This window comes from Elephas maximus, chromosome 8, assembly GCF_024166365.1.
Source record: "Elephas maximus indicus isolate mEleMax1 chromosome 8, mEleMax1 primary haplotype, whole genome shotgun sequence".
Lineage (NCBI taxonomy): Eukaryota > Metazoa > Chordata > Mammalia > Proboscidea > Elephantidae > Elephas > Elephas maximus.
In genome coordinates this window covers 692,545-719,581 of record NC_064826.1, presented here as the reverse complement: position 1 = coordinate 719,581, position 27,037 = coordinate 692,545, and the positions used below count along the sequence as shown (strand labels likewise).

The 27,037-nt window shown below is 43.4% G+C and overlaps 1 protein-coding gene across 1 annotated transcript in view; it reads left to right on the top strand.

The window, feature by feature from the left end:
- The window catches only part of ZNF862 (zinc finger protein 862), a 48,236-nt gene that overhangs the window by 15,135 nt on the left and 6,064 nt on the right, over window positions 1-27,037 (top strand). Inside the window, exons 6-9 of the mRNA XM_049894540.1 lie at window positions 1,342-2,018; window positions 3,341-3,497; window positions 23,298-23,402; window positions 24,194-26,308. Coding sequence (XP_049750497.1) covers window positions 1,342-2,018; window positions 3,341-3,497; window positions 23,298-23,402; window positions 24,194-26,308 — 3,054 coding nt within the window. The remainder of the gene's footprint in view (window positions 1-1,341; window positions 2,019-3,340; window positions 3,498-23,297; window positions 23,403-24,193; window positions 26,309-27,037) is intronic.

Here is a 27,037-nt window from a genome sequence, read left to right as displayed (position 1 = left end):
TGAACATACCGTGACGTGGTTGCGGCGTCGCGCACCGGGAGCGTACCGTGACGTGGTTGCGGCGTCGCGCACCGGGAGCGTACCGTGACGTGGTTGTGGCATCAGATGAGGTCATGACTGTGTCTCATTTGTTCTGCATTCCCAGCACCTGGAATAGTAGTTCTGTAGGAATGAATGAACGAATGGATAGCTGTCTGCCAAGTTCTCCTTGGAAAAGCTTCTCTTGATGAGGGATTGGCTTAGCTAGAGCCGGGCCAGGGACACCTGCCATTGTGTAAGATGACTGAGACAGCCCAGCACCTGCTTTGGGAGAGAAGTGAGGTGAAGGAGCAAGAACTTATGTAAAGTGAGTCACAGAGCCTTGCTCTCCTTTGGAATCTATCCCAGACGGACCACAGGAGCCTCAGATGTCTTTGTAACTCTAAAGTATCACAGGTATTCATTTGTTTTGTTTTTCTTTGCTCGGCACTTAATTTTGAGTCTAATGCCCTTTTATTAACAGCTTTGTGCTCTTGAGGTTGGTTACAATTTTGTAGACTGGCCTACTAACCTATAGCAAATAATGAGTCCTTGATCTCTGGGCATCTGAACTTATGTTGATGCATAAGGAGGAACCCCAAAGAGCTAAATCGAGTTGTGTGAGCTGAATTCCAACAAAGGAGTGAATAAAGAAACTTCAAGTTTAGCCTGAAGAAGAAAAACTCCCAGAGAGGGCATGAGAGTTTTCACCTCTTTGAAGGCTATGGTGTGAGAGAGGGGTTAGACTTGTTTCTCATGAAGGCTGGATCAGAGTCAATGGGTGGAAGTTACTAAAGGGTGGATTGCAGTTGAAGGAAATGATCTAGGGACCAGACTCCACCCTGGGAGATAGGTAGCTCTTTCCCTGAAGGGACTTAAGCAAAATGCAGGTACCTCTTCAGGATCTAGAGAAGGGGATTCCTGCTGAGTAAGGAGTTATGTTATGTGGCTTCATACCTTTTTTAGTCCTGTGTTGTATTGCTTCCATGTTCTCATCCACAAGTAAGTTTTGAACCCCCCGAAGTTTGTGCCACTATCTTAGGTTGCACAGATCAAAGTGCAAAGACCTCCTCTTTGTCTGGTGTGCCTGTCCTTGAAATTAAAAGAAAGGAAAAAAAAAAAAAAAGATTTGCTTAAAGCCCATTTGATTCTTTGCTGGATTGGGTAAGGTGGGCCTGGTAGGCTGGGGAGACTGAAAGGGGAGCATTTGAGTAGAGGCCGTGTCACTTTTGACTGTGTGATTTGCGGCTTTCATACTAGATATGCCTGAGAGCCTCCATGTGTTGCAATGGCTCTAACTCCATTTGCCCCTTTTCTCTAAAGGAAAAGACAAGATGGGCCGCATGGAAGAAATAGATGTGCCGGAAGCAGCCCGAGAGCCTGGACTGTGCCTGCCGCCCCAAAAGAAAGCCCATCTTTCCCACTTGTGTGCAGAGGGTGGCGACATGGAGGTCCATTGCACAGGAAAACGCCAACGGCCAGCGAAGCCGCGGTCTATCCAGAAGTCGTGGTTTGCGCAGTTTCCGTGGCTGGTCATGAATGAGGAGCGGACGGCTCTGTTTTGCTCTGTTTGCCGAGAATACCCATGTGTCAGGGAGAAACGGTCAAGGTTAATAGAAGGTTATACAGGACCTTTCAAGGTGGAGACTCTCAAATACCACGCCAAGAGCAAAGCTCACCTGTTTTGTGTTAATGCCTTGGCTGCAAGGGACCCCCCGTGGGAAGCACATCTCCAGAGCATCGCAGACACACCTGGAGAGGTGCTCACCAGCTCAGCACACCTCTTCCCTGTAGACTGTCCTACATCATACCCTCCCGGGCCTCTGGGAGACTATGACGATGTAGCCAGGCTCTTGCCAAGCTCTAGAGCTGAGCTGAGGGACCCTGCATTGTATCTAGATTGCGTCTCAGAGTTGAGGCAAAAAGAAATCACTGATGACATCCACACGTCCTCAAACATTAACGTTTTATTTGATGACTCTGCTGAACCCTTCAGTCAGGTAATATGTTTATAATGGCTGCTGTCTTTTAAAGGAAGGACTCATGCTGAGAAGAGCATACCTCATATCACAATGACTGCGTTGTAACGCTGTAATGTTATCTTAAGCTAACATGCTAATTAGGTACTAGGCATTGTTTTAAGTGCTTTACATGTGTTATTAAGACAACAGCCCTGTTATTATCATCTCCTTTTTGCAGATAAGAAAACATCATTTGCAGGACAGAGCATTCTAACCTCCGGTACAAAGGGAACACCTGAGAACAGAACAGTAATCATTGTCCAGATTGAAAACAACCACAGAGCTCAAATAGCCAGATGCTTTTTATCCTAAATAAGGTTTTTTTTTTTAATATTAACTTTAACTTTGCAATCATGTAGTACTTTTAAACACTGCAGAGATTTCTCAACCACACCGTTTTACGTAACATTTCTAATGCTACTGTAATGCCAGTAGAGCAAGTGTTGTAGAGCTCATCTTGTGGGAAGAAAATCAGGACTGGGGGAAAGTGACTTGTCCAGAGCCCAGAGCTCTGTGGTGAACCCAGGACCTGCTGTCAGCACCCTCACTGCTGCTCCAGCGCCTTCTTGCACACCCCGCAGCACTGTTGAGTCCTGACAGGCAAGTTTCTCTGTAGGTTTGCTTTATAATTTTTTAGTTATTTGAGAAGCTAGCCTGTAAGGAAGCTATAGTAACTGGAATTTTTGAACCTTCCCCATTTCTCAACTATTCCGTGTGAGTCAGAATTTACACCTTACAAATCATTTTTAGTACCCCCTCCAGGATTCCAATTAGAATAGCTGAGAGATTTCTCATACCTAACATAAGGGACCACCTAACGTTAGTAAGCTGAAATTTTTCCAGACACCAGAAAAATGACACATACCTGCTATTTTAAAGTATGAGAAGCTGGCTAATAAACAGTTCTAACCTTTTATTACTGAATTTAAGGACTGTTCTTTCTGACTACTTCTTCCTTCCTACCCTGTTTGGAAGCCTTAGCAGGAGATTCTAGAGGCAGATAGTCACCTTTGTGTTGTGGTTGAGCAGCAGGCACCCCTCGTAGGACTGTAGGAGAAAGGTGCAGCCATGTGACCTCCCGAGACACCTGTGTATTCCATGTGTGTTACTTCCTCCCAGGCGGCTCCAGTGTCTTCCTGAGATGCATTTGGTTTTCACCTGCTAATTCTGGGCCTCATGAACTTGGTTTGTTGACTTTAGATGGATAAGTTGATTTCTCAGAGCACATCTAGGCCTCTTGGTGACATGGCTGAGGAGGACCCCTGGGTGTTGCACTGAGTGACTGATGCTCTTTGTTGCAGGACGATTCTGAAGAGGGGCTCTTTGAGGAGGTTCCCGTGGTGTTTGAGGATGTGGCGGTGTATTTCACCCGGGAGGAGTGGGGCTTGCTAGACAAGCGGCAGAAGGAACTGTACAGAGGCGTGATGCGGATGAATTATGAGCTGTTGGCATCACTGGGTAAAGATTCACGGGACGTCTGTCCCCCCACATGGCAGCTGTGGCTGCTGGTCATCCTCCCATTTCCGCCCTCTCCCACTCAAAAGCAGAGTTAGCGTACCTTGTATACCTCAGGCCTCTGCCTGCTTTGGGATGCTCTCTTTTATCCCTGTCCATCTATCCATCTTCCACCAAACATGTATTGAGTGCCTACCAAGTGCCAGATGGCACAATGTGGCAAGGCCTCTGCTTTCAAGGGGCTAGTAGGTCTGGGGAGAGACAGGTACTTTAAAAAAAAATTATAAAATAGCAAAAGTACTATACAAGAGGCTGAAAAAGTACCCTGGAAATATAGAAGAAGGGTGATTTCATCTTGATGGGGATGGGAGGGAGGGATCAGGAGGGTTTATAGAGTCCAAAAGGTTTTAGCTGCATTTAAAACCAGGTGGACAAGAAGTATCTAGACATGACCGAGGGTGGGGCCAGCATCCACAAAGACTGAGGAAGGAAGGGGCCTAGGCGATAGGCCCTCCACCCTGTGCAGTTCTGGCCGAGGCTGCTGTGTCTGCCGGGGGTCTTGGTATGGTGTCACTGGTTTTGGACACTAGAGAATTACGAAGGGGATGGTTTCTGTCACCTCAGAATGACACTCTCCTGCATCTGTTTCTTCTCTTTAACCCTTTACTCTCAGATACCTGTGGTTCTCACACAGCATCAGCTCTTTTATCAAGATGGAAAGACAGCTTTCACCTTTTTTTTTTTTTTTTAATTTGTGCTTCAGGTGAAAGTTTATAGCTCAAGTTAATTTCTCATACAAAAATTTATACACATATTGTTATGTGACCCCAGTTGCAATCTCTATAATGTGACAGCACACCCCGCCTTTCCACCCCAGGTTTCCTGTGTCCATCCAACCAGCTCCTATCCCTTTCTGCCTTCTCATCCCACCTCCAGACAGGAGCTGCCCATTTAGCCTCATGTATCTGCTTGAACTAAGAAGCACACTCTTCACAAGTATTATTTTATGTTTTATAGTCCAGTTTTCTTTGAACAGTTGGCTTCGGGAATGGTTTTAGTCCTGGGTTAACAGAGAGTCTGGAGGCCATGTCTTCAGGGGTTCCTCTAGTCTCAGTCAGACCATTAAGCCTGGTGTTTTTACGTGAATTTGAGTTCTATGCCACATTTTTCTCCTGCTCCATCAGGGACTCTCTGTTGTGTTCCCTGTCAGGGCAGACATTGGTGGTAGCTGGACACCATCTGATTCTTCTGGTCTCAGGCTGATGGAGTCTCTGGTTTATGTGGCCCTTTTGTCTCTTGGGCTAATATTTTCCTTGTATCCTTGGTGTTCTTCATTCTCCTTTGCTCCAGGTTGGTTGGGATCAATTGATGCATTTTAGTTGGCTGCTTGAAAGCTTTTAAGACCCCAGATGCCACTCACCAAAGTGGGATGCGGAATATTTTCTTAATGAACTTTATTATTTCAGTTGATGTAGATGTCCCCTGAAACTGGTCCCCCAGACCCCTGCCCCTGCTGCTCTGTCCCTCGAAGTGTTTGGTTGTGTTCAGGAAACTTCTTAGCTTTTGGTTTAGGCCAGTTGCGCTGACTTCCCCTGTATTGTGTGTTGTCCATCCCTTCACCTAATTCGTGTCTACTCTCTAGTTAGTGAATTCCCTTCTCCCTCCCTCCCCATCCTCATAACCATCAAAGAATGTTTTCTTCTGTGTTTAAACCTTTTTTTGGGTTCTTAAAACAGTTGTAATATTCATACAATATTTGTCCTTTTGCGATTGACTGATTTCACTCAGCACAGTGCCTTCCAGATTCCTCCATGTTATGAGATGTTTTGCATATTCCTCATTGTTCTTTATCACTGTGTGGTATTCCGTTGTGTGTATATACCATAATTTGTCTATCTGTTCATCTATTAACGGGCACCGAGGTTGTTTCCATCTTTTTGCTATTGTGAACAGTGCTGCAGTGAACATGGGCGTGCATATGTCTAGTCGTGTGATGGCTCTTATTTCTCGAGGATATATTCAGAGGAGTGGGATTGCTGGATCGTATGGTACTTCTAGCTTTTTAAGGAAGTGCCAGGTCAGTTTCTCTAATGGCTGACGATCGTGAGCATTTCCTCAGGTATCTGTTAGCCACCTGAATGGCTTCTGTGGTGAAGTACCTGTTCATATCCTTTGCCAATTTTTTAATTCGGTTATTTGTCTTTTTATTGTTGAGGTTTTGCAGTATCTTGTAGATTTTAGAGATTAGACTCGAATCGGATATGTCGTATTCAAAAATTTTTTCCCAGTCTGTAAGTTGTCTTTTTACTCTTTTGGTGAAGTCTTTTGATGAGCATAAGTGTTCGATTTACAACTTTGCATCTTAAAATCTTTTGCTTATTTATATATTGGACTGACATGTAAATGTAACAGAAATCTCACTGAACAGATGCTGTGTAAACTGGAATTTCAGCAGCCGTCTGCCTCATGATGTCTACAGACTAAACGTGGGAACGTTTATGACTAATTTATGTCATATCCTTGCTTACGCTGTCCTTTAGTGTGTAACCAAGATATGTTTTTAAATAGTTTTGATTTATGTATTTATTTTTCATTGTACTTAACTTTTAAATGACTCCCCAAACCTTCAGAAATTTTTTCTGGTAACAGGAGATTTATAATCAGGTCCAGGACACCTTTAAGAAGTGTGTATTCATAGAGCATCGGTACCACCTACTGTGTTTAAGGGTGAAGAAGAAGGGGGAATCAATCTTAAAAGGTACATATACACTTGCCTATGCACCTGAGTTTTCTTCTTTAAGGTTCTTACCAGCCCTAACACACTTTCACGTCTGGAGCCTGTGTGGGTGGCCACGGTGACAGTGAGGACAGTCAGCACGGAAATGATGCTACTCCAGCATCTATGACTGACTTGGATTGTTCAGCTTAAAACTTGCTGAAGTTTTGTGTTTTGACAGAACATGGTATAAACATTTTATTATTTTCTTTTTAGTTTACATAAATTAGGAAGTGGGGAAACCTTAGCTAACCAGGGTAAATTAAAATACAGCTCAGTTTTGATTAAGTTTTGTTTGGATTAAAAAAAAAAAAAAAAAGAATCAGGAAAGAATCAGGGAAGGCTGTATAGAGGATGGAGCTTGTCCTGTCAACTGTCTGTGGGATTAACATGGACCCCGGTGTCTAGAAACAGAATTGCATGTGGGTGATTTCTTCTCAGTACTTTAACTAGCTCTCTTGCTATTATCCTTTAACTGTCCCTCAATTTAAAGAAATTTTTACATTTGAGATATAAAAGAATTTTAAGGAGCCTTGAGAATATAACCTGGACCTAACGTGAACGGTTTGTATGCCCAGTGACCTTTTAAAGGGCATCAAGCCAATTACTGGGATATAAACCAGTGCTGAAATATAGCATTGATTCTCTGAATTTATTTTTGCTTTGTCTAGTTTTTTTATCTTCCATACTTTATCCCCCTGAGGCAAATGCTTTAAGAGTTGAAAAGCAAATATTATTTTGCATTATCTTATTTTTTTTTGCAAGTAGAACTCCTTGGAGTGAACTCAGTTTTTGAAAATGAAAACCTCGATCATAATTTTTGCACCCAAGAAAAGTTCTATTAGCCTTAAAAAAAAAAAACTCCTATTTCTTATATTTGATCTTAAAATACTGTGATCTGCTCATACTAGGTGTTAGAGGAATCTTCTGTCTGTCTTTTTTAGTTTTTATATCTGGAAATGGTAACAGTGGCTTCGCTGTTCACAGACTATCTCCTGAGTGTCTGTTGAGTGTTCTACATCTGCGCTTTTTAACCTTTAAGCCAAACCTGCCAGGTAGCTTTGTTTTTATTTGCAGATGAGGAAGCCAGCCCAGAATCTAAGTCATTTAGCCAGTAAATGGCTAAACGGAGTTCTTCCCTTCTGCCCATCGAGCATGTCCTTGGCTTGGATAGAATTCCTGCTTTATATTTATCGTATTTACTTATTACTGAGTGGTCTCCTTTCTTTTTCTTTTCAAGACTTGTGCTAGCCGTATGCTATTAAAATAATAATGATACCTGCCACATGTAAGGCTGTTTAAAAATTCAAATAGTGTAAGGATAAAGTTAAAAAAAAAAAATCTCCACACCTGTTCCTCCTCTTCTTCAGTCCCACTGCACAGGGGCTGATAGTTGGGTCTGTGTTCTTCCAGGCCTTCTGTTCAGGCCCTTCTCATTTCTTACCACCTCCCTGAGGACCCGGGCGGAGAGAGGGGCCGGGGGCGGCCTGTGGGGGCCAGGTTCCTTGGCCAGGCTCCTAGGCCATTCTCATTTCTCACCACCTCACTGAGGACCCGGGTGGAGAGAGGGGCCGGGGCCTACCCGTGGGGTCAGGGGCCGTGGCCAGGCTGTGGGGGTCAGGGGCCGTGGCCAGGCTGTGGGGGCCAGGTGCAGTGACCAGGCTGTGGGGGCCAGGTGCAGTGACCAGGCTGTGGGGCCAGGTGCAGTAACCAGGCTCCGCTCAGCGGCCAGTCTCCATGCAGCGCAGCTTCTGCCACTTACTTGCTCTGCCGTTGCTTCTTCTTAGAGTTTACGATGGGTAGACTTGTTATTTTAAGTTTTTAATTCTCTATTTCTTTTTAAAAGACAGTCTCAACTTGATACAGTGAATTTAATACTTGATTTTGTCAGTGTTTAGTGGTTAAATTGCCTAGTCACTGAAGTGCTTCAGCAGATGTACTTTTCCAGGTTGTATACCCTAACCCCTTAGGCCCTTCTTAGCTTGGCCAGCCGTTTTGTCCGTATTGCTGAGCTTGTAGAGGCCAATAATTTCGATGTTGGAGAAAAGAGGAAAGTGTTTTGTTTTGTTCTATGCTTTCGTATTTCAGCCTTTTGTGGACTTGCTCGTTTAGAACTATTTTATTTCCTGCTCCTCAGAGTTTGTGGCTATTCTTTTATTCCAATATTTTAGACTCTGGGTCCAGACTTTGGCCATATCTGATGAGGTCTCTTGTTTCCCCAAAAGAAGCATCTGAAAAACTCAGTTACATTCAGCTGTTAAGAAACTCATATTTTTCAGTAACAGAAATGGACATTCCACTATAGGGAGCGTGTGGGTAACCCTAGGAGTCCCCATTCCTGTGTGGCAGATCATGTGATAATGGCCTCCAAGTGGGGGAGCAGAACAGGAACGAGGGAGAGAAATGAAGGCAAGGGGCCAGAGTGGGCCATCTCAGAACTTATATTGTGGGCTTGAGCCTGCCCACCTTGGGATGATATCATGGACAAATCAGAAATCTGCACTTCGTAAGACAAATGTTTTTGTGGATTGTGGGTGTCTGTGCGTGTGTGTGTATGCCCTTGCTATAGCTATATCCCCTTAATACTTTTCTACTATTAAGGCATAGAAAGGTCTTTGAAAATTTGCTCTGTCTCACTTGTTCTGAGGGGAACAGAGGGAGGAGGTTTTGACAATACTCAGGCCACAGCATCAGGGAGGTCCTGTGGGGTACAGGGCTTCTGGGGCCAGTGTGGAGCTGCACTCAAAAAACCCACAACGGGAGATTACACGGAGGAGAATGGATTTGGGGATCCTTGGTTCCCTCTTTTGTTTTCTTTAAAAATATTTCTTCATAATTGTGCTTAGTTTTATCCATCAAAGTAGCTGTAGTAGGATTTAAAATGAAAAATGCAATTCCCATCCCTTCTCTCTCTGCTGCTCAATCCTCCTCCCCAAAATCTCTTAGCTGTTTCTGCTAGTAATTTGTCTCCATGTTTCTAAATAACACGTGCTGGATAACATACGCTTGGGCAACGTCCAACTGCATACACATCCACGGTTCCATAAGGTGATAATAAAGTTCAGAAATCCCAATTGGAGAATGGGATTTCACGGATTTAGGCATGTTGCACTCAACAGTCACAACAGCCCTCAAAAACAAAGAAAAAATTCTCCAAGCTACTAAAGAATTGACTCCACCGAAAGCTACAAAGCTAACGAACATGTGAGAGGGACCTATGTCAGCTATGGAGAAATCGCTAATGGCGTGGATTGAGGACCAAGCACAAAAGCCAATCCCTCTCAGCACATTGATGATCACTGCAAGGCACATATCTTGTTCAAGATGCTTAAAGAAAAAGGAGGATCAGACTATAATATCGAGTTTAGTGCTAGCTCTGGGTGATTCAAGCATTTCAAACGATGTTTTTTGCATATAATACGAAAATAAGTGGTGAGTCTGCGGTTGCCGATGTAAAAGCACCTTAGATTCAGGGCGCTGACTCCAGGGGAAGGATCTCTCTGTCTCTCTGTCTGTCTCTCTGTCTCTGTCTCTCTCTCAGCTCTGGAGGAAGGTCCTTGTCATCAGTCTTCCATTGGTCTGGGAGCATCTCAGGCGCAGGGACTCCAGGTCCAAAGAACACGCTCTGCTCCCGGTGCTTCTTTCTGGGTAGTATGAGGTCCCCAACTCTGCTTGCTTCTCTTTCCTTTTATCTTTTAAGAGATAAAAGGTGGTGCAGGCCATCAAAAAAATAATTCACCCTGATCAAGTGGGATTTATACCAGGTATGCAAGGCTGGTTTAATATCAGAAAAACCATTAATGTAATCCATCACATAAATAAAACAAAAGACAAAAACCACATGATCTTATCAATTGATGCAGAAAAGGCATTTGACAAAGTCCAACACCCATTCATGATAAAAACTCTTACCAAAATAGGAATTGACGGAAAATTCCTCAACATAATAAAGGGCATCTATGCAAAGCCAACAGCCAATATCACTCTAAATGGAGAGAACCTGAAAGCATTTCCCTTGAGAACGGGAACCAGACAAGGATGCCCTTTATCACCGCTCTTATTCAACATCGTGTTGGAAGTCTTAGCCAGGGCAATTAGGCTAGACAAAGAAATAAAAGGTATCCGGATTGGCAAGGAAGAAGTAAAGTTATCAGTATTTGCAGATGACATGATTATATACACAGAAAACCCTAAGGAATCCTCCAGAAAACTACTGAAACTAATAGAAGAGTTTGGCAGAGTCTCAGGTTATAAAATAAACATACAAAAATCACTTGGATTCCTCTACATCAACAAAAAGAACACCGAAGAGGAAATAACCAAATCAATACCATTCACAGTAGCCCCCAAGAAGATAAGATACTTAGGAATAAATCTTACCAAGGATGTAAAAGACCTATATAAAGAAAACTACAAAGCTCTACTACAAGAAATTCAAAAGGACATACTTAAGTGGAAAAACATACCCTGCTCATGGATAGGAAGACTTAACATAGTAAAAATGTCTATTCTACCAAAAGCCATCTATACATTTAACGCACTTCCTATCCAAATTCCAATGTCATATTTTAAGGGGATAGAGAAACAAATCACCAATTTCATATGGAAGGGAAAGAAGCCCCGGATAAGCAAAGCACTACTGAAAAAGAAGAAGAAAGTGGGAGGCCTCACCTTACCTGACTTCAGAACCTATTATACAGCCACAGTAGTCAAAACAGCCTGGTATTGGTACAACAACAGACACATAGACCAATGGAACAGAATTGAGAACCCAGACATAGATCCATCCACGTATGAGCAGCTGATATTTGACAAAGGACCAGTGTCAATTAACTGGGGAAAAGATAGCCTTTTTAACAAATGGTGCTGGCATAACTGGATATCCATTTGCAAAAAAATGAAACAGGACCCATACCTCACACCATGCACAAAAACTAACTCCAAGTGGATCAAAGACCTAAACATAAAGACTAAAACGATAAAGATCATGGAAGAAAAAATTGGGACAACCCTAGGAGCCCTAATACAAGGTATAAACAGAATACAAAACATTACCAAAAATGACGAAGAGAAACCCGATAACTGGGAGCTCCTAAAAATCAAACACCTATGCTCATCTAAAGATTTCTCCAAAAGAGTAAAAAGACCACCTACAGACTGGGAAAGAATTTTCAGCTATGACATCTCCGACCAGCGCCTGATCTCTAAAATCTACATGATTCTGTCAAAACTCAACCACAAAAAGACAAACAACCCAATCAAGAAGTGGGCAAAGGATATGAACACACATTTCACTAAAGAAGATATTCAGGCAGCCAACAGATACATGAGAAAATGCTCTCGATCATTAGCCATTAGAGAAATGCAAATTAAAACTACGATGAGATTCCATCTCACACCAGCAAGGCTGGCATTAATCCAAAAAACACAAAATAATAAATGTTGGAGAGGCTGTGGAGAGATTGGAACTCTCATACACTGCTGGTGGGAATGTAAAATGGTACAACCACTTTGGAAATCTATCTGGCGTTATCTTAAACAGTTAGAAATAGAACTACCATACAACCCAGAAATCCCACTCCTAGGAATATACCCTAGAGATACAAGAGCCTTCATACAAACAGATACATGCACACCCATGTTTATTGCAGCTCTGTTTACAATAGCAAAAAGTTGGAAGCAACCAAGGTGTCCATCAACGGATGAATGGGTAAATAAATTGTGGTATATTCACACAATGGAATACTACGCATGGATAAAGAACAGTGACGAATCTCTGAAACATTTCATAACGTGGAGGAACCTGGAAGGCATTATGCTGAGCGAAATGAGTCAGAGGCAAAAGGACAAATATTGTATAAGACCACTATTATAAGATCTTGAGAAATAGTAAACATGAGAAGAACACATACTTTTGTGGTTATGAGGCGGGGAGGGAGGGAGGGTGGGAGAGGGTTTTTTATTGATTAATCAGTAGATAAGAACTGCTTTAGGTAAAGGGAAAGACAACACTCAATACATGGAAGGTCAGCTCAATTGGACTGGACCAAAAGCAAAGAAGTTTCCGGGATAAAATGAATGCTTCAAAGGTCAGCGGAGCAAGTGCGGGGGTCTGGGGAACATGGTTTGCCGGGACTTCTAAGTCAATTGGCAAAATAATTCTATTATGAAATCATTCTGCATCCCACTTTGAAATGTGGCGTCTGGGGTCTTAAATGCTAACAAGCGGCCATCTAAGATGCAGCAATTGGTCTCAACCCACCTGGAGCAAAGGAAAATGAAGAACACCAAGGCCACACGACAACTAAGAGCCCAAGAGACAGAAAGGGCCACATGAACCAGAGACCTACATCATCCTGAGACCAGAAGAACTAGTTGGTGCCCGGCCACAATCGATGACTGCCCTGACAGGGAGCACAGCAGAGGACCCCTGGGGGAGCAGGAGATCAGTGGGATGCAGACCCCAAATTCTCATGCAAAGACCAAACTTAATGGTCTGACTGAGACTGGAGGAATCCCGGCGGCCATGCTCCCCAGACCTTCTGTTGACACAGGACAGGAACCATCCCCGAAGACAACTCATCAGAAATGAAAGGGACTGGTCAGCGGGTGGGAGAGAGACGCTGATGAAGAGTGAGCTAATTATATCAGGTGGACACTTGAGATTGTGTTGGCAACTCTTGTCTGGAGGGGGGATGGGAGGATAGAGAGAGAGGGAAGCGGGCAAAATTGTCAAGAAAGGAGAGACTGAAAGGGCTGACTCAAGAGGGGGAGAGCAAGTGGGAGTAGGGAGTGAGATGTATGTAAACTTATATGTGACAGACTGATTGGATTTGTAAACGTTCACTTGAAGCTTAATAAAAGTTATTTTAAAAAAAAAAAACAAAAAAGGTGGTGCAGGCCACACCCCGGGGAAACTCCCTTTACTTTGGATCAGGGAGGTGACCTGAGTAAAGGTGGTGTTACAATCACACCCTGATCCTCTTAACATGAAATTACAATAAAAAAATGGAGGACAACCACACAATCCTGGGAATCATGTCCTAACCAGGTGGATACACACGTATTTGGTGGACATAGTTCAATCCATGATAACTGGTTTTGCTTCTCTACAGAACCCAGCCTAAGACAGAGGTCTTTTGCAGCAGATTTGCCCAATGCAGTATGTCGTTTGATTTCTTGACTGCTGCTTCCATGGGCATTGATTGTGGATCCAAGTAAAATGAAATCCTTGACAACTTCAATCTTTTCTCCGTTTATCATGATGTTGCTTACTGGTCCAGTTGTGAAGATTTTTGTTTTATGCTGAAGTGTAATCCACACTGAAGGCTGTGGGCTTTGACCTTCATTAGTAACTGCTTCAAGTCCTCTGCACTTTCAGCAAGCAAAGTTGTGTAACACAATTATTAATGAGTCTTCCTCCAATACTGATGCCCTGTTGTTCTTCATATAGTCCAGCTTCTCAGATTATTTGCTCAGCGTACAGATTGAATAAGCATGATGAAAGGGTGCAACCCTGACGCTCACCTTTCCTGACTTTAAACCACGCAGTATCTCCTTTTTCTGTTTGACCAGCTGCCTGTTGGTCTATGTGCAGGTTCCTCATGAGCACAATTAAGTGTTCTGGAATTCTCATTCTTCACAATATTATCCGTAATTTGTTACGATCCACAATGCCTTTTCATAGTCAATAAAACACAGGTAAACATCTTTCTGGTATTGTCTGCTTTCAGCCAAAACCCACCTAATATCAGCAGTGATATCACCAGCTCCACTTCCTCTTCCGGCTTGAATTTCTGGCAGTTCCCTGTTGATGTGTTGCTGCAACCGTTTTGAATTATCTTCAGTATAATTTTACTTGTGATGATATTAATGATATTGTTCAATATTTTTGTTGGATCACCTTTCTTTGGAATGGGCTCAAATATGGATCTCTTCCAGTTGGTTGGCCAGGTAGCTGTCTTCCACATTGCTTGGCATAGATTAGTGAGCGCTTCCAGTGTTGCATTCATGTGTTGAAACATCTCGATTCTGTCAATTCCTGGAGCCCTGTTTTCTGCCAGTGCCTTTAGGGCAGCTTGGCCCTCTTTCTGCACCTTCGGTTTCCTGATCATATGCTCCCTCTTGAAATGTTGAATGTCAGCCAGTTCTTTTTAGTACAGTGACTCTGTGTATTCCTTCCTTTTTTTTTCCTTCTAAATTTTATTTATTTTTTGTTGTTGAGTATATACACAGCAAAACATACACCAATTCAACAGTTTCTACATGTACAATTTAGTGATATCGGTTACATTCCACGAGTTGTGCACCCAGTCTCCCCCTCCTTTTCTGAGTTGTTCTTCCCTCACTAACATAAACTCACTGCCCCCTAAGGTTCCTATCTAATCTTTTGAGTGGCTGTTGTCAATTTGATCCCGTATATATAAGTCTTAAAAGGGCATAATGCTCAAGGTAGGCCTTTTTTACTAGTTAAGCTAAACTGCTGTTTGTTTTTAAGATTACTTCAGGGATATTTCTGGTTTAAGGTTTAACAGCTATCTTAGGGCAATCGTTTCAAGGGTTCATCCACCCTCCATCGCTCCAGAAAGCCTAGAGTCCGTGAAAATTTGAAATTCTGTTCTGCATCTCCCCCTTATTGATCAGGATTCTGCTATGGAATCTTTGATCAAAATATTCAATAATGGTAGCTGGGCACCATCCAGTTCTTCTGGTCTCATGGCAAAGGAGGCAGTTGTTCGTGGAGGCAATTAGCTACACATTCTATATCCTCCCCCTATTCCTGACTCTCCTTCTTCCTCTGATGCTCCAGGTAAACAGAGACCAATTGTTGTGCCTTAGGTGGCTGCTTGCAAGTTTTTAAGACCCCAGGCACTATGCAGCAAACTCAGAGGTAAAACAGCAGCACTAAACACATTATTAGGCCAATTAACTGGGATGTCCCATGAATCCTCTAAACCAGGGAACCAAATCTCATGAGTTTTTGGTTGTACATAAGCAGCTTCAGCAGCTACTCTTTTATTTATTCTTGTCATTGTAAATGTATCTATCACACAACTTTTGATAATTCAACTTTTTACAGGTGTACAGTTTATTGACTGCAATTACAATAATTGGCTGTGCAATCCTCTTAACGTGATTTTTCCATCACTGCTAATGCCCCTTTTCCCCTCCCTCCTGCCCCTGGTAACCACTAATAAAGTTTTGTCTCTATACATTTGCCTTTTCTTGTCTTTTTATATAAGTGAGGTCATACAATATTTGCCATTTTGTGATTGGCTTATTTTCCTCAGCATAATGTCTTCAAGCTCCATCCACACTGTAGCATGTATCAAGACTTCGTTTCTCCTGCTGGTTGAGTAGTACTCCATTTTGTTTATCCATTCATCTGTTGATGGGCATTTAGATTGTTTTCACTTTTTGGCTTTTGTGAATACTGCTGCAACGGACATTTGTTGCAATGTCTTTTTGAGTTTCTGCTTTCAAGTCTTTTCGGTATATACCTGGGAGTGGAATTGTTGGGTCATATGGTGCTCTAGTTTTAGTTTTTTGAGGAACCACTGCACTGTTTTCCACAACAGCTGTACCATTTTGTATTCCCACCAGCAATGGATATTGTTGTTGTTAGGTGCTGTTGAGTCGGTCCCGACTCATAGCAACCCTGTGTACCACCGAACAAAACACTGCCCGGTCCTGCACCATGCTCGCAATCCCAGCAATGGATAAGGGTTTCAATTCCCCACATTCTTGCCAACATTGTTATTTTCTGTTTTTTTAATCTTAGCCATCCTAATGGCAACGAAATGGTATCTCACTGTGATTTTGATATACATCTCTCTGATGGCTGATGACACTGAGCATCTTTTCATGTGTTTGGTGGCCATTTCAGTATTCTCTTTGGTGAAATGCCCATTCAGGCCCTTTACCCATTTTGTGATCGGGTTGTCTTTTTGTTGTTGTCAAACTTTTATATATGTTTGGTTATTAGATTCTTGTCAGGTGTATGTTTTCCCAGTCAGTATTCTCCCAGTCAGTAGCTTGTTCTTCACTTTTTTGGTAAAGTTTTTTGATGAATAAAAGCTTTTAATTTTTTTGAGGTCCCATTTATATATTTTGTCTTTTTCTGTTTGTGCTTTTGTTATTATATTAGATAATCCACTGTTGCAATCTAGGCCCGACAGAATTTCCCTTCCTTGTTCTTTTAAGGGTTTTATGGCTTTAGTTTGCACATTTAGGAGCTTAATCCATTTCGAATTTGTTTTTTTGTGTGATGCGAGACATGGATCCTCTTTCATTTTTCTGTATGTGGAAATCTGATTTTCCAAGCCCGTTTATTGAAGGGAAACCCTGGTGGCATAAGTGGTTAAGAGCTACAACTGCTAACCAAAAGGTCGGTGGTTCAAATCCATCAGGCACTCCTTGGAAACCCTATGGGGGCAGTTCTACTCTGTCCTATAGGGTCGATATGAGTTGGAATCAACTCAATGGCAATGGGTTTGATTTGGTTTGGTTTTATTTATTGAAGATACTTTCCTTTCTCCATTGAATGGACTTAGCACCCTTGTCAAAAATCAGTTGACCATAGATGTGTGGGTTTATTTCTGGACTCTCAATTCTGTTTCATTAGTCTGTGTGTCTCTTGTTGTACCAGTACCAGGATGTTTTGATTACCATAGCTGTATAGTATGTTTTAAAACCAGGAAGTGTGAGTCCTCCTACTTAATTTTCTCTTTCGACATTGTGTTAGCTATTTAGAACCTCTTGCCATTCCATATAAAGTTGAGTATTGGTTTTTTTATTTCTGTAAAGAAGGCTGCTGGAATTTTGATCAGAATTGTGTAGAATCTATAGATAGCTTTGGGTAGTATCGACATCTCAACAATATTAAATCTTCCATGAACGTGGAACATCTTTCCATTTATTTAAGTCTCCTTTAATCTCTCTCATCTGTGTTTTATAGTTTTCATTATATAAGTCCATTACGTCCCTGGTTAGATTTATTCCTACGTATTTTATTCTCTTAGATACTGTTGTAAATAGAATTGTTTCCCTAATTTTCCTTTCATATTTCTCATTGCTGGTATATAGAAACCCAGCAGATTTTTGTTTGTTGACCTTGTACCCTGCTACTTTGCTAAACTCCTCAAGTTTTCTTGTGGACTCTTTGGAATTTTCTATGTATAGGATCATATTATCTGTGAATAGAGATAATTTTACTTCTCCTTTTCTAATATGGATACCTTTTCTTTCTTTTTCTCATCTTATTTCTCTGGCTAGGACTTCTAGTATAATACTGAATAGAAGTGATAAGAGTGGGCACCCTTTCTTGTTCTTGATTTCAAGGGGAAAGTTCTCAGTCTTTCTCCATTAAGTATAATGTTGGCTCTTGACTTTTCATATATGCCCTGAACCGTATTGAGGAATTTCTCTTCTATTCCAATCTACTTTAGGGTTTCCATCAAGAAAGGGTGTTGGATTTTATCAAATCCTTTTTTCTGCATCCATAGGGATGATCACTTGGTTCTTTTCCTTTGTTCTGTTGATGTGGTGTATTATGTTGATTGATTTTCTAATGTTGAACCATCCCTGCCATTCCTGGACTAAATCCCACTTGGTCAGGGTGTATGACTTTGATATGATGTTGGATTTTGTTTGCTAGTGTTTTGTTGAGGATTTTTGCATTTATATTCATAAGAGATACTGGCCTGTAGTTTTCTTTTTTTGTGGTGCCTGTCTGGTTTGCGTATCAGGGTTATGTTTGTCATTGAGTGAGTTAGGGAGTGTTCCTTCCTTCTCCATCTTTTGGAAGAGTTGAAATAGTATTGGTGTCAATTCTCCTCTGTTTGGTGGAATTCCCCAGTGAAGCCAATGATCTGGTCTGGGGCTGTTTTTGTTGGTGGAATTCCCCAGTGAAGCCAATGATCTGGTCCAGGACTATTTTTGTTGGTGGAATTCCCCAATGAAGCCAATGATCTGGTCCAGGACTATTTTTGTTGGTGGAATTCCCCAATGAAGCCAATGATCTGGTCCAGGACTATTTTTGTTGGTGGAATTCCCCAGTGAAGCCAATGGTCTGGTCCGGGGCTATTTTTGTTGGTGGAATTCCCCAATGAAGCCAATGATCTGGTCCAGGACTATTTTTGTTGGTGGAATTCCCCAGTGAAGCCAATGATCTGGTCCAGGACTATTTTTGTTGGTGGAATTCCCCAGTGAAGCCAATGGTCTGGTCCGAGGCTATTTTTGTTGGGAGGTTTCTGATAACTGGTTTGATCTCTTCACTTGTTATGGGTCTTTTGAGAGTTTTTGTTTTCTCTTTCCATCTTCTTTTGATGCTTCCTGTGTCATTCAATATTTTGCCCATAGAATCCTTCAGTGTTGCAACTTGAGGCCTAAATTTTTTCTTTAGTTCTTTCAGCTTGAGAAGAAGACTTTGTCATAAGACAATGTCTTTTTTCTTGGGTAATACACACTGAAGTATTTAGGGGTAGTGGAGTTTGAAAACAATTTACTGTCAAACAGTTTAAAAATTAGATAGTAATGTATATAGACATGTACCAGTACCCGTTGCCATCAGATTGATTCCTGCTCATGGTAACTCCATGTGTATCAGAGTAAAACCGTGCTCCTAATTACTAATTGAAAGGTTAGAGTTTTGGGTCTACCCAGAGGTACCTCAGAAGAAAGACCTGGCAATCTACTTGTGAAAAACTGGCAATTGAAAATTCTGTGGATCACAGTTCTACTCTGACACACATAGGGCCACCGTGAGTTGCAATCTCCTTGCTGGTAACTGGTTTAAAGAGGCATGATAACCATGTGCAATGCATGAGAGCATGTATGAGCATTATAAAGAAAATGGGACAAAATGTAAACAATTGGAGCTCCTTGGACTAGTACTGAAATGTCTGTAAATTTGAAAGTGTATAAAACATTTATCAAAAAAAAAAAACAAAAAACACTGCAGTGAAAAGGTGCCCAGTCCTGTATTCATTTAAAGTTTGGGTTTCTTGCCTTTCCCTTCTAAACCTTCAGGTCTGGAATCCTGTAGTAGAAAGAAGAGGTGGTATTTCTCCTCCCACGCCTCAGTTCATTCCACAATTTTGACACATCCTAGGCTGAAACAGATGGTTGGAGGGTGGGTGGGTGGGGTGGGTGGGAGGAGAGGTACAAGAAAGGTTTTTAACTGGCATCCATCTAATCTTTAGCAGCTACTTGTAGCTGTCATAGTTTAAAGCTGATTCTTGGGTGTGTTTGTGGTTCTACAGAGCCCTCCCCAAAAATGGAAACTTCTCACTTGCAGTTCCCTTTGCCTGGTGAATGTCTTCTTTGACAGTGTGCCCACGTAGCCTCGTTTGTGGTAGTGCATCACACCCTTTGGCAGCCAACATGGGCAGAGGCCCTTTCAATGGCTCCAGGCCTTCTCTCTTTCCTTGTAGGGCCCACATCTGTACCACAGAAGCACTTAGACATCCTTTGCTCTGACAAGCCCTGGGAGTGTAGGCTATTCCATGACGTAGCTACCTCAAAGGAGCCTGCCAGTCTGTTTCTGCCTTTAGTCTTTTCCAGGCCTGAGTTGGCAACCTGGCCCACAGACTCCAGGGGTGGCAAGTCAGGATGCCAAGAGTGGTCGGTCTCCTTGAAGTGTAGGGGTCTCACAATACACAGCCAACTCTTTCCAGAAACATCTTCTAGCTCTTTTCATTCCCTCTTAGTGGGTGAGGGCTTGGGTTACAACGTCAGCTTTTTAGCCACTTTCTAAGTCATGGCTTAGGTGGTCTAGCTATGAAATGTGTGATGGCACCTATTTTCTTGGGCCTTCAGCCAAAACAAAGAATCATGTTTTAGTATCCTGTTGCATCTGTTTATTGCTATTCCTGATTTGTTGATTTTAGATATTATCTACTGATTCCTACTGGGAAGATGAAGATATGGTCCTCTTACACTATCCAAAGCCCCCACTTCTCTCTCCTCCATCCTCTCAGAACAGGTATCTCACACTTTTTTTGGTTAAATCAATATAAAATATTTGCCTAATTATGGCTGTGTGTTACTCACTGTTGAGCAAAGTGGTATATTATGACACTTTCTTTGTTGTAGGAATGTTTTTCCTTGGATTGAAATTTTTTCTCATTTTTTATTTTGTTCCTTTTCTGTACTATCGCTTATTCTTCCCAACTCTATCAGAATTGTGAGACTGCTCTGAATAGTGTTTTCCACGTGGTCAAACAATCCGTTTTCTATCAGTTTCATTCTTTTCCTGGATACTTTCCTCATTCAGTCTTGCATTTTCCTGAGCTACCTAGTTACTCTCTAGGAAGTCTCTAGTACTCTCTAGTAACTCTCTAGTACTCTCTAGTAACTCTCTTGTACTCTCTAGGCAGTCTCTAGTACTCTCTACGAAATCTCTAGTACTGTCTAGGAAGTCTCTAGTACTCTCTAGGCAGTCTCTAGTACTCTAGTAACTCTCTTGGACTCTCTAGGCAGTCTGTAGTACCCTCTAGGAAGTCTCTAGTACTCTCTAGGAACTCTCTTGACTCTCTAGGAACTCTCTGTTAACTCTAGTACTCTGGTAACTATCTGCACAGAGTGGCTGTGGACTTCTTTTGTCTCTCATTTCCTGAATCTGTCTCTTCTTTCGTGGTTTGTATTTTGGTGTAGAACATCTTCAGTAGCCTTTTAAGAAAGGGTGCATGGGAAGAAATTTTTTAAAGACTCTAAATTTCTGAAAATGCCCTTATACTCTTACAATTCGTTGATACTTTGGCTATGTGTAGAATTCTAGGTTGGAAATAATTTTCCCCAGAATTTTGAAAGCATTGCTCTTTTAGGTTTTAATAGTGCTATTGAGAAGTCTAAGGCCCTTTTTACTCCTAAATCTTTTAACACAACCTATTTTTTCCACTCTGGAGCTTTTAAAATTCTATTCCACTGATGTGAAATTTTTAATGATGTACCTTGATGTAGGTGTTTTTTTCATCTTTTGTGTTGGGCATCTGGTGGGCCCTTCCACTGTAGAAACTCTTATTTTCCAGTTTTGGGAACTATTCTTATATTATTCCTTTATGATTTTTCCCCATATATTTTTTCTGTTGTTTCTTCCAGAAACTCTCATCTAGTGCTAGTTAGATACTGGACTTCCTGGGTTGAGCCTCTTATTTTCTTTCCATTTTCTCCTATTTTTTGCTTCTATCATTTCTCTTCTACTTTCTTAGAGATTCCTGAATTTTATTATCTAATAATTCTATTTAATTTTTTATTTTTTCTAACATACTTCTGAATTTCCAAAAGCTCTTATTGCTCCTTTCATGGATGAATATCATGAGTTTTCTCTCTGGGACTAACAATTACAGCTTCTTCAAGTTTTATTTTGTTCCCTGCAATATCTCAATTTCTTCCAGTCCTTTTTCCCCACTTGTATCCATCTCTGTCTTTTATGCTGGAAACTTTTTTAATACAAATATCTGTAAGTTCATTCATATTTAAGAGTAATGCCCTAAAAATGGATTGGGAGCTATGTGTGTGTGGCTGGGTCTCACAGGTTTAGTTTAGGGTGGTCAGTCATAAACCTGGATGTTTCACTGCAAGGTCCACAAAAGTCAGTATCCGTAGATCTTTCTTTTCGGGGAGGGGAAGGGTGACCAATCATTTTCTCCGAGAAGACTGTTCCAGACATCTGCTTGGAGGAATTAGCCTGTCTTCAGCATTCTTGGAGCTGAGTCATGACCCTTTCAGTCTATATGCTTTTACTTCATCTCTGTTTTTAGTACAACACTTCTCCTTCCCCTTTCACTATACCCAGTGTCCCAGGGCCAGGGACTTTTCTGCTTAAATTTTTTCGGTAGGATAAATCTCTCTTCTCCTCCCAGGACTACATGTAGTAGGTGAGAGGACCCATGGGTCTGACTGGTCTCTATGCAGATTTTGGCTCGGTCCATTTCCATGGCATTCCTTACCCACCACCTTCTACAGTGCCCACTACCTCCGTTTTTTGATGCTGGGATTCTGTGGTCTTAACTTAATTCTTGTTATCCTCCTCTGCAGGCATTTGGTGTTCAGCTCAGTTAGCGCTACTCTCTCTTTTATCTCTTTTCCTTTTTCCAAAAATGTGTTAGCATTTCTAGCCCAGTATTTCTCTTGGGCTTATGCTTCTTCTTCTTCTTCTTATTCCTCTGGTCTCATTTTAGAGGAAGGAAATGTCTTAGGAAGCATGTGTGTCCAATCTACCAGACTTTAATAATTTCTTTAGCTCTATCTTTATTAGTAAATATGTGGATACGTATGCACACACACACATAAATATATTTGAGTGGTGCAAAAGGTGTATAGTGAAAAGTAGTCTTCCTTTTAGCTTGACTTCTGGTTCCTCCCCAGAAGCCCCCACAGTGACCAGCTGCTTGTGTATCTTCCAAAGCAAGTTTATACAGATTCATGCAGACATGCAAAAGCATCTAAGTAGACGTCAACAGATTTTGTTTTAAATGAAGGATGCAATTTTTTTGCGTACCAGTAAGAATACCCATATTTTAAATAAGGGCAGTGCTTCACCCAAAGACAGTCAGACTTCAGGTTTCACTGCAGGTGGGGGCAGGTACTTTTAAGGGGCAGCTGTGGTGCTCTGAGGGGTATGCTCATGGACAGTTGCAGGGGCTCTCTTCCACTTCTCATGTAGCTTTGTCACCCCTCTCTTCTTTCCTCTACTGTTTTATTGTCCATGTTTCTTGTATTTCCCCCTTCTCTTCTAGACATGTTTAGCTGGTTCAAGGCTCCCATGGCTGGCACATGGAGCTAAAGATGCCGTTTATCCTGGCGAGGGGATGCACTCCTATCTGACTGTCTCTTCGGGTTTGAAGCACAAATTGGCACCTAGATGGGTATGCGTCCAGCCTGCCCTGAGTGAATAGATTTTGTAAAGAGATAGAGCCCAGGGGCCATCCCTGAGTGTTGTAGGTACCATGTACAGCTTGAGGTGGGCTACTTGACTTGGCAGTTCCCAGCAGTTACATTAGCGTGACTCTCCATCCTTGTTATAGGGCCTGCTGCTGCCAAGCCAGATTTGATCTCCAAGTTGGAACGAAGAGCTGCACCCTGGATCAATAACCCCAAAGGGCCCAAGTGGGGGAAAGGTCGTCCTCCAGGTGAGTCTGGCCCTACTTAGTTCTGAAAGGCATATGCAGGGTCCCATGTCACTATGGAAACTCACACAGCAGAGGTTCAGCCATACATAGCCTGCACCTTTTGTGTGCTAGGCCCTATAGTAGGCCCTAGGTATACAGAGATGACTAAGATACTTACCCTGCCCTCTATGCGCAGAGTAGACTGGAAGCTTGAACAGTATAGAAACAGTAAGATCCTCTGATAAGCATAAGTGCCAAAGGGGCTCTGGCAGAGCTGATGAGAATGGCATGGGGTGGACACTGTGGTTAGGAGGAACAATGAGGCACAGGTCTGTGAATGGCTGTTCCTCCTTTCCTCCCTCCTCCTTGGTTTTTTAGTGACAACACTATTGGTCTGTGAAAAGTAGTTGCTTTGCATATCTCAATAACTTACTGGCTAGTAGCTACTATATATACTCCTGTACCTCCCTTCTTTCCAGGATAAACCACCTGTTTATCCAATAATATCTATGGCCATAGGTAGTTACTTAAACTTAGCATCTGATGTCTGCTAAGGTACCTGTAAGGAGAGGTGGAGGCTAGCAAAAGAACCCACAAGGATCAGGGTGGGGAACCAGATTGCCTTTCATAGATAATAATGGGGAAGGTTTTAAGGAGAAGCTCTAATGATCACTGGAAAGATGGATCAAATTCATCTTTTCTGCTTTGGCTAAAGGGTGCTTACTGAATTGATTGGGTATCTTAGCTGATAGGAGACCGTTCTGACTCTCCAGGGTACTGAGCAGCAAAACCAACCACAATTTTCTCCACAGGGAAAAAGAAGATGGTAGCAATAAGAGAGGTAGACACACAAGCCTCAACTGTAGGATCTGCATTGCCTTCAGCTCCTTCTGTGGAAACATGTGCCTCCTACTGCAGACCCAGCGTTTGTGAAGTAGAAGTAGATGGACCCGAGCGAATGAGGAGGACATACAGACCCCGTTCAATTCAGAGAGCTTGGTTTGGGCAGTTTCCATGGCTAGTGATTGACCCAAAAGAGACCAAGCTCTTCTGCTCAGCTTGCAAAGCAAGACCCAATCTCCATGACAAATCCTCTCGATTAGTCCGAGGTTATACTGGGCCTTTCAAAGTGGAGACTTTAAAGTACCATGAGGTCAGCAAAGCACACAAGCTCTGCGTTAGCACTGTGGGGGTCCAAGAAGATGCCCCTCAACCTTCCCTAGTCCCAGAGATCTCCAGCGACCTGATGGCCAACATGGGGCACTTTTTCAGTGCTGCCTACTCCATTGCGTACCACGCGAGGCCACTGAATGACTTTGAGAAAATCCTGCAGCTTCTCCAAAGCACTGGAACCATGATTTTAGGCAAGTATCGAAATCGCACTGCGTGCACCCAGTTCATCAAGTATATCTCTGAAACCCTGAAGAAGGAGATCCTCGATGATATCCGAGACTCCCCTTATGTGAGCATGTTGCTGGACAGGTCCATGGACTCCTCTGACCAATCGTGTGTGGGGATTTATATCCGATACTTTAAGGAGATGGAGGTGAAAGAGTCTTACATCACTTTGGCCCCTCTGTACAGTGAGACAGTTGATGGGTATTTCGAAACCATCATTTCTGCCCTGGATGAACTGGATATCCCTTTCCGGAAGCCTGGTTGGGTGGTGGGCCTGGGAACCGATGGCTCAGCCATGCTGAGCTGCAAAGGAGGCCTTGTGGAGAAGTTCCAAGAGGTCATCCCCCAGCTGCTGCCTGTGCACTGCGTGGCCCACCGGCTCCACCTGGCTGTGGTTGATGCTTGCGGGAGCATCGACCTGGTGAGGAAGTGTGACCGGCACATCCGGACCATCTTCAAGTTCTACCAGTCCTCAAACAAAAGGCTGCATGAGTTGCAGGAGGGCGCGGCTCTGCTCGAGCAGGAGATCCTCCGCCTGAAAGACCTGAATGCCGTCAGGTGGGTGACCAGCAAGAGGCAAACGCTGAATGCACTTCTGGTGAGCTGGCCTGCCTTGGCTCGGCACCTGCAGAGCGTGGCAGATGCGGGGGGCCAGGTTGGGCACCGGGCCCAGGGCATGCTGCGGCTGATGAAGAGCTTCCACCTCGTCAAGTTCTGCCACTTCCTCCTGGACTTCCTGAGCATCTATAGGCCTTTGTCTGAGGTGTGCCAGAAAGCAGTTGTACTGATCACAGAGGTGAATGCCACGCTGGCACGGGCCTATGTGGCCCTGGAGACCCTCCTGCACCAGGCAGGGCCCAAGGAAGAGGAGTTTAATGCCAGCTTCCAGGATGGGTGCCTGCATGGCATTCCCCTGGACGGGATGGAGATGGCAGAGCAGAGGTTCCAGGCAGACAGGGAGAGAGTGGTTCTGACTGGGATCGAGTACCTGCAGCAGAGGTTTGACACAGACCGCCCTCCCCAGCTCAAGAACATGGAGGTGTTTGATACCATGGTCTGGCCAGATGGGATGGAACTTGCCAGCTTTGGGAATGACGACGTTCTTGCCCTTGCCAGGTATTTTGCGCTCTCGCTTCCCACAGGGTACAGTGAGGATGCCCTGCTGGAGGAGTGGCTGGGCCTGAAGGCTGTGACCAAGAACCTCCCGTTCTCCATGCTGTGTAAGAATGCCTTTACTCAGCACCGCCGCTTCCCCCTGCTGAGCAGGCTGGTGGCTGTGGTGGTTTGCGTGCCTGTGTCCACATCCTGCTGTGAGCGTGCATTCCATGCCATGACCCGGATCAAGACCGACGAGAGAACCAAGCTCTCCAATGAGGTGGTCAACATGCTCATGATGACAGCTGTAAATGGGGTGGCGGTCACAGAGTACGACCCGCAGCCAGCCATCCAGCGCTGGTACCTGACCTCCTCCGGGCGCCGCTTCAGCCATGTCTACACCTGTACCAAGGTGCCTGCTCACCCTCACACTGGTAAGTACAGCAGGCGCACATGGCAGGGTCCCTGGGTGCGGGAACACTGTGCTGATGTGCCACAGGTCTGATAAAGGCCAGTGTCCGTGACGCATAGCAGGCATGGTCATGCATTTGCCGAGCCTCTGTGGTGTGCCCAGCTGCTTGCTGGCCAGTGGGTGCTGGAGATGGTATGCCTCCTCCCCTACGAGCTGATGACCCAGCAGAGATGAGACATGGCCATGGTAGGCAGCAGGACCCAGAGTTCAGAGCAGGAATTTCAGAGTCAGTCTGTCCGGATCCAAATTCTGACTCTGCCACCTAGCTTGCTGTGTGTCCTTGAGCAAATCAGGCTATTTGCACTTTGGTTTTCATTTGTAAAATGAGTTAATATGTGTAAAGCACTTGGAGCAATTCAAGGGTTGGGTATGACTAAGACAAGTGTTCAGGATAACTGGAGGGTGGGGCAGCCGGTGGACTCTGTCACACTCCAAGTGGGACTGACTGTGTGGACTTGAGTTGGGCAGTTGTTTTTGAGGGGGAGGAGGTCAGAGAAGAGGTCAGAGCAGGCCAGGAGGAGGTCAGAGAAGAGGTCAGAGCAGGTCAGGAGGAGGTCAGAGAAGAGGTCAGAGCAGGTCAGGTAGTACGTGATACGTGGGGGCAAAGGTCAGGGCATGTCAGGCAGAGGAAGAGCTTGGACCAGGTTGAGAACAAACTAATCCTATTAGGCCCAGAGAGGGAAACAGCCTG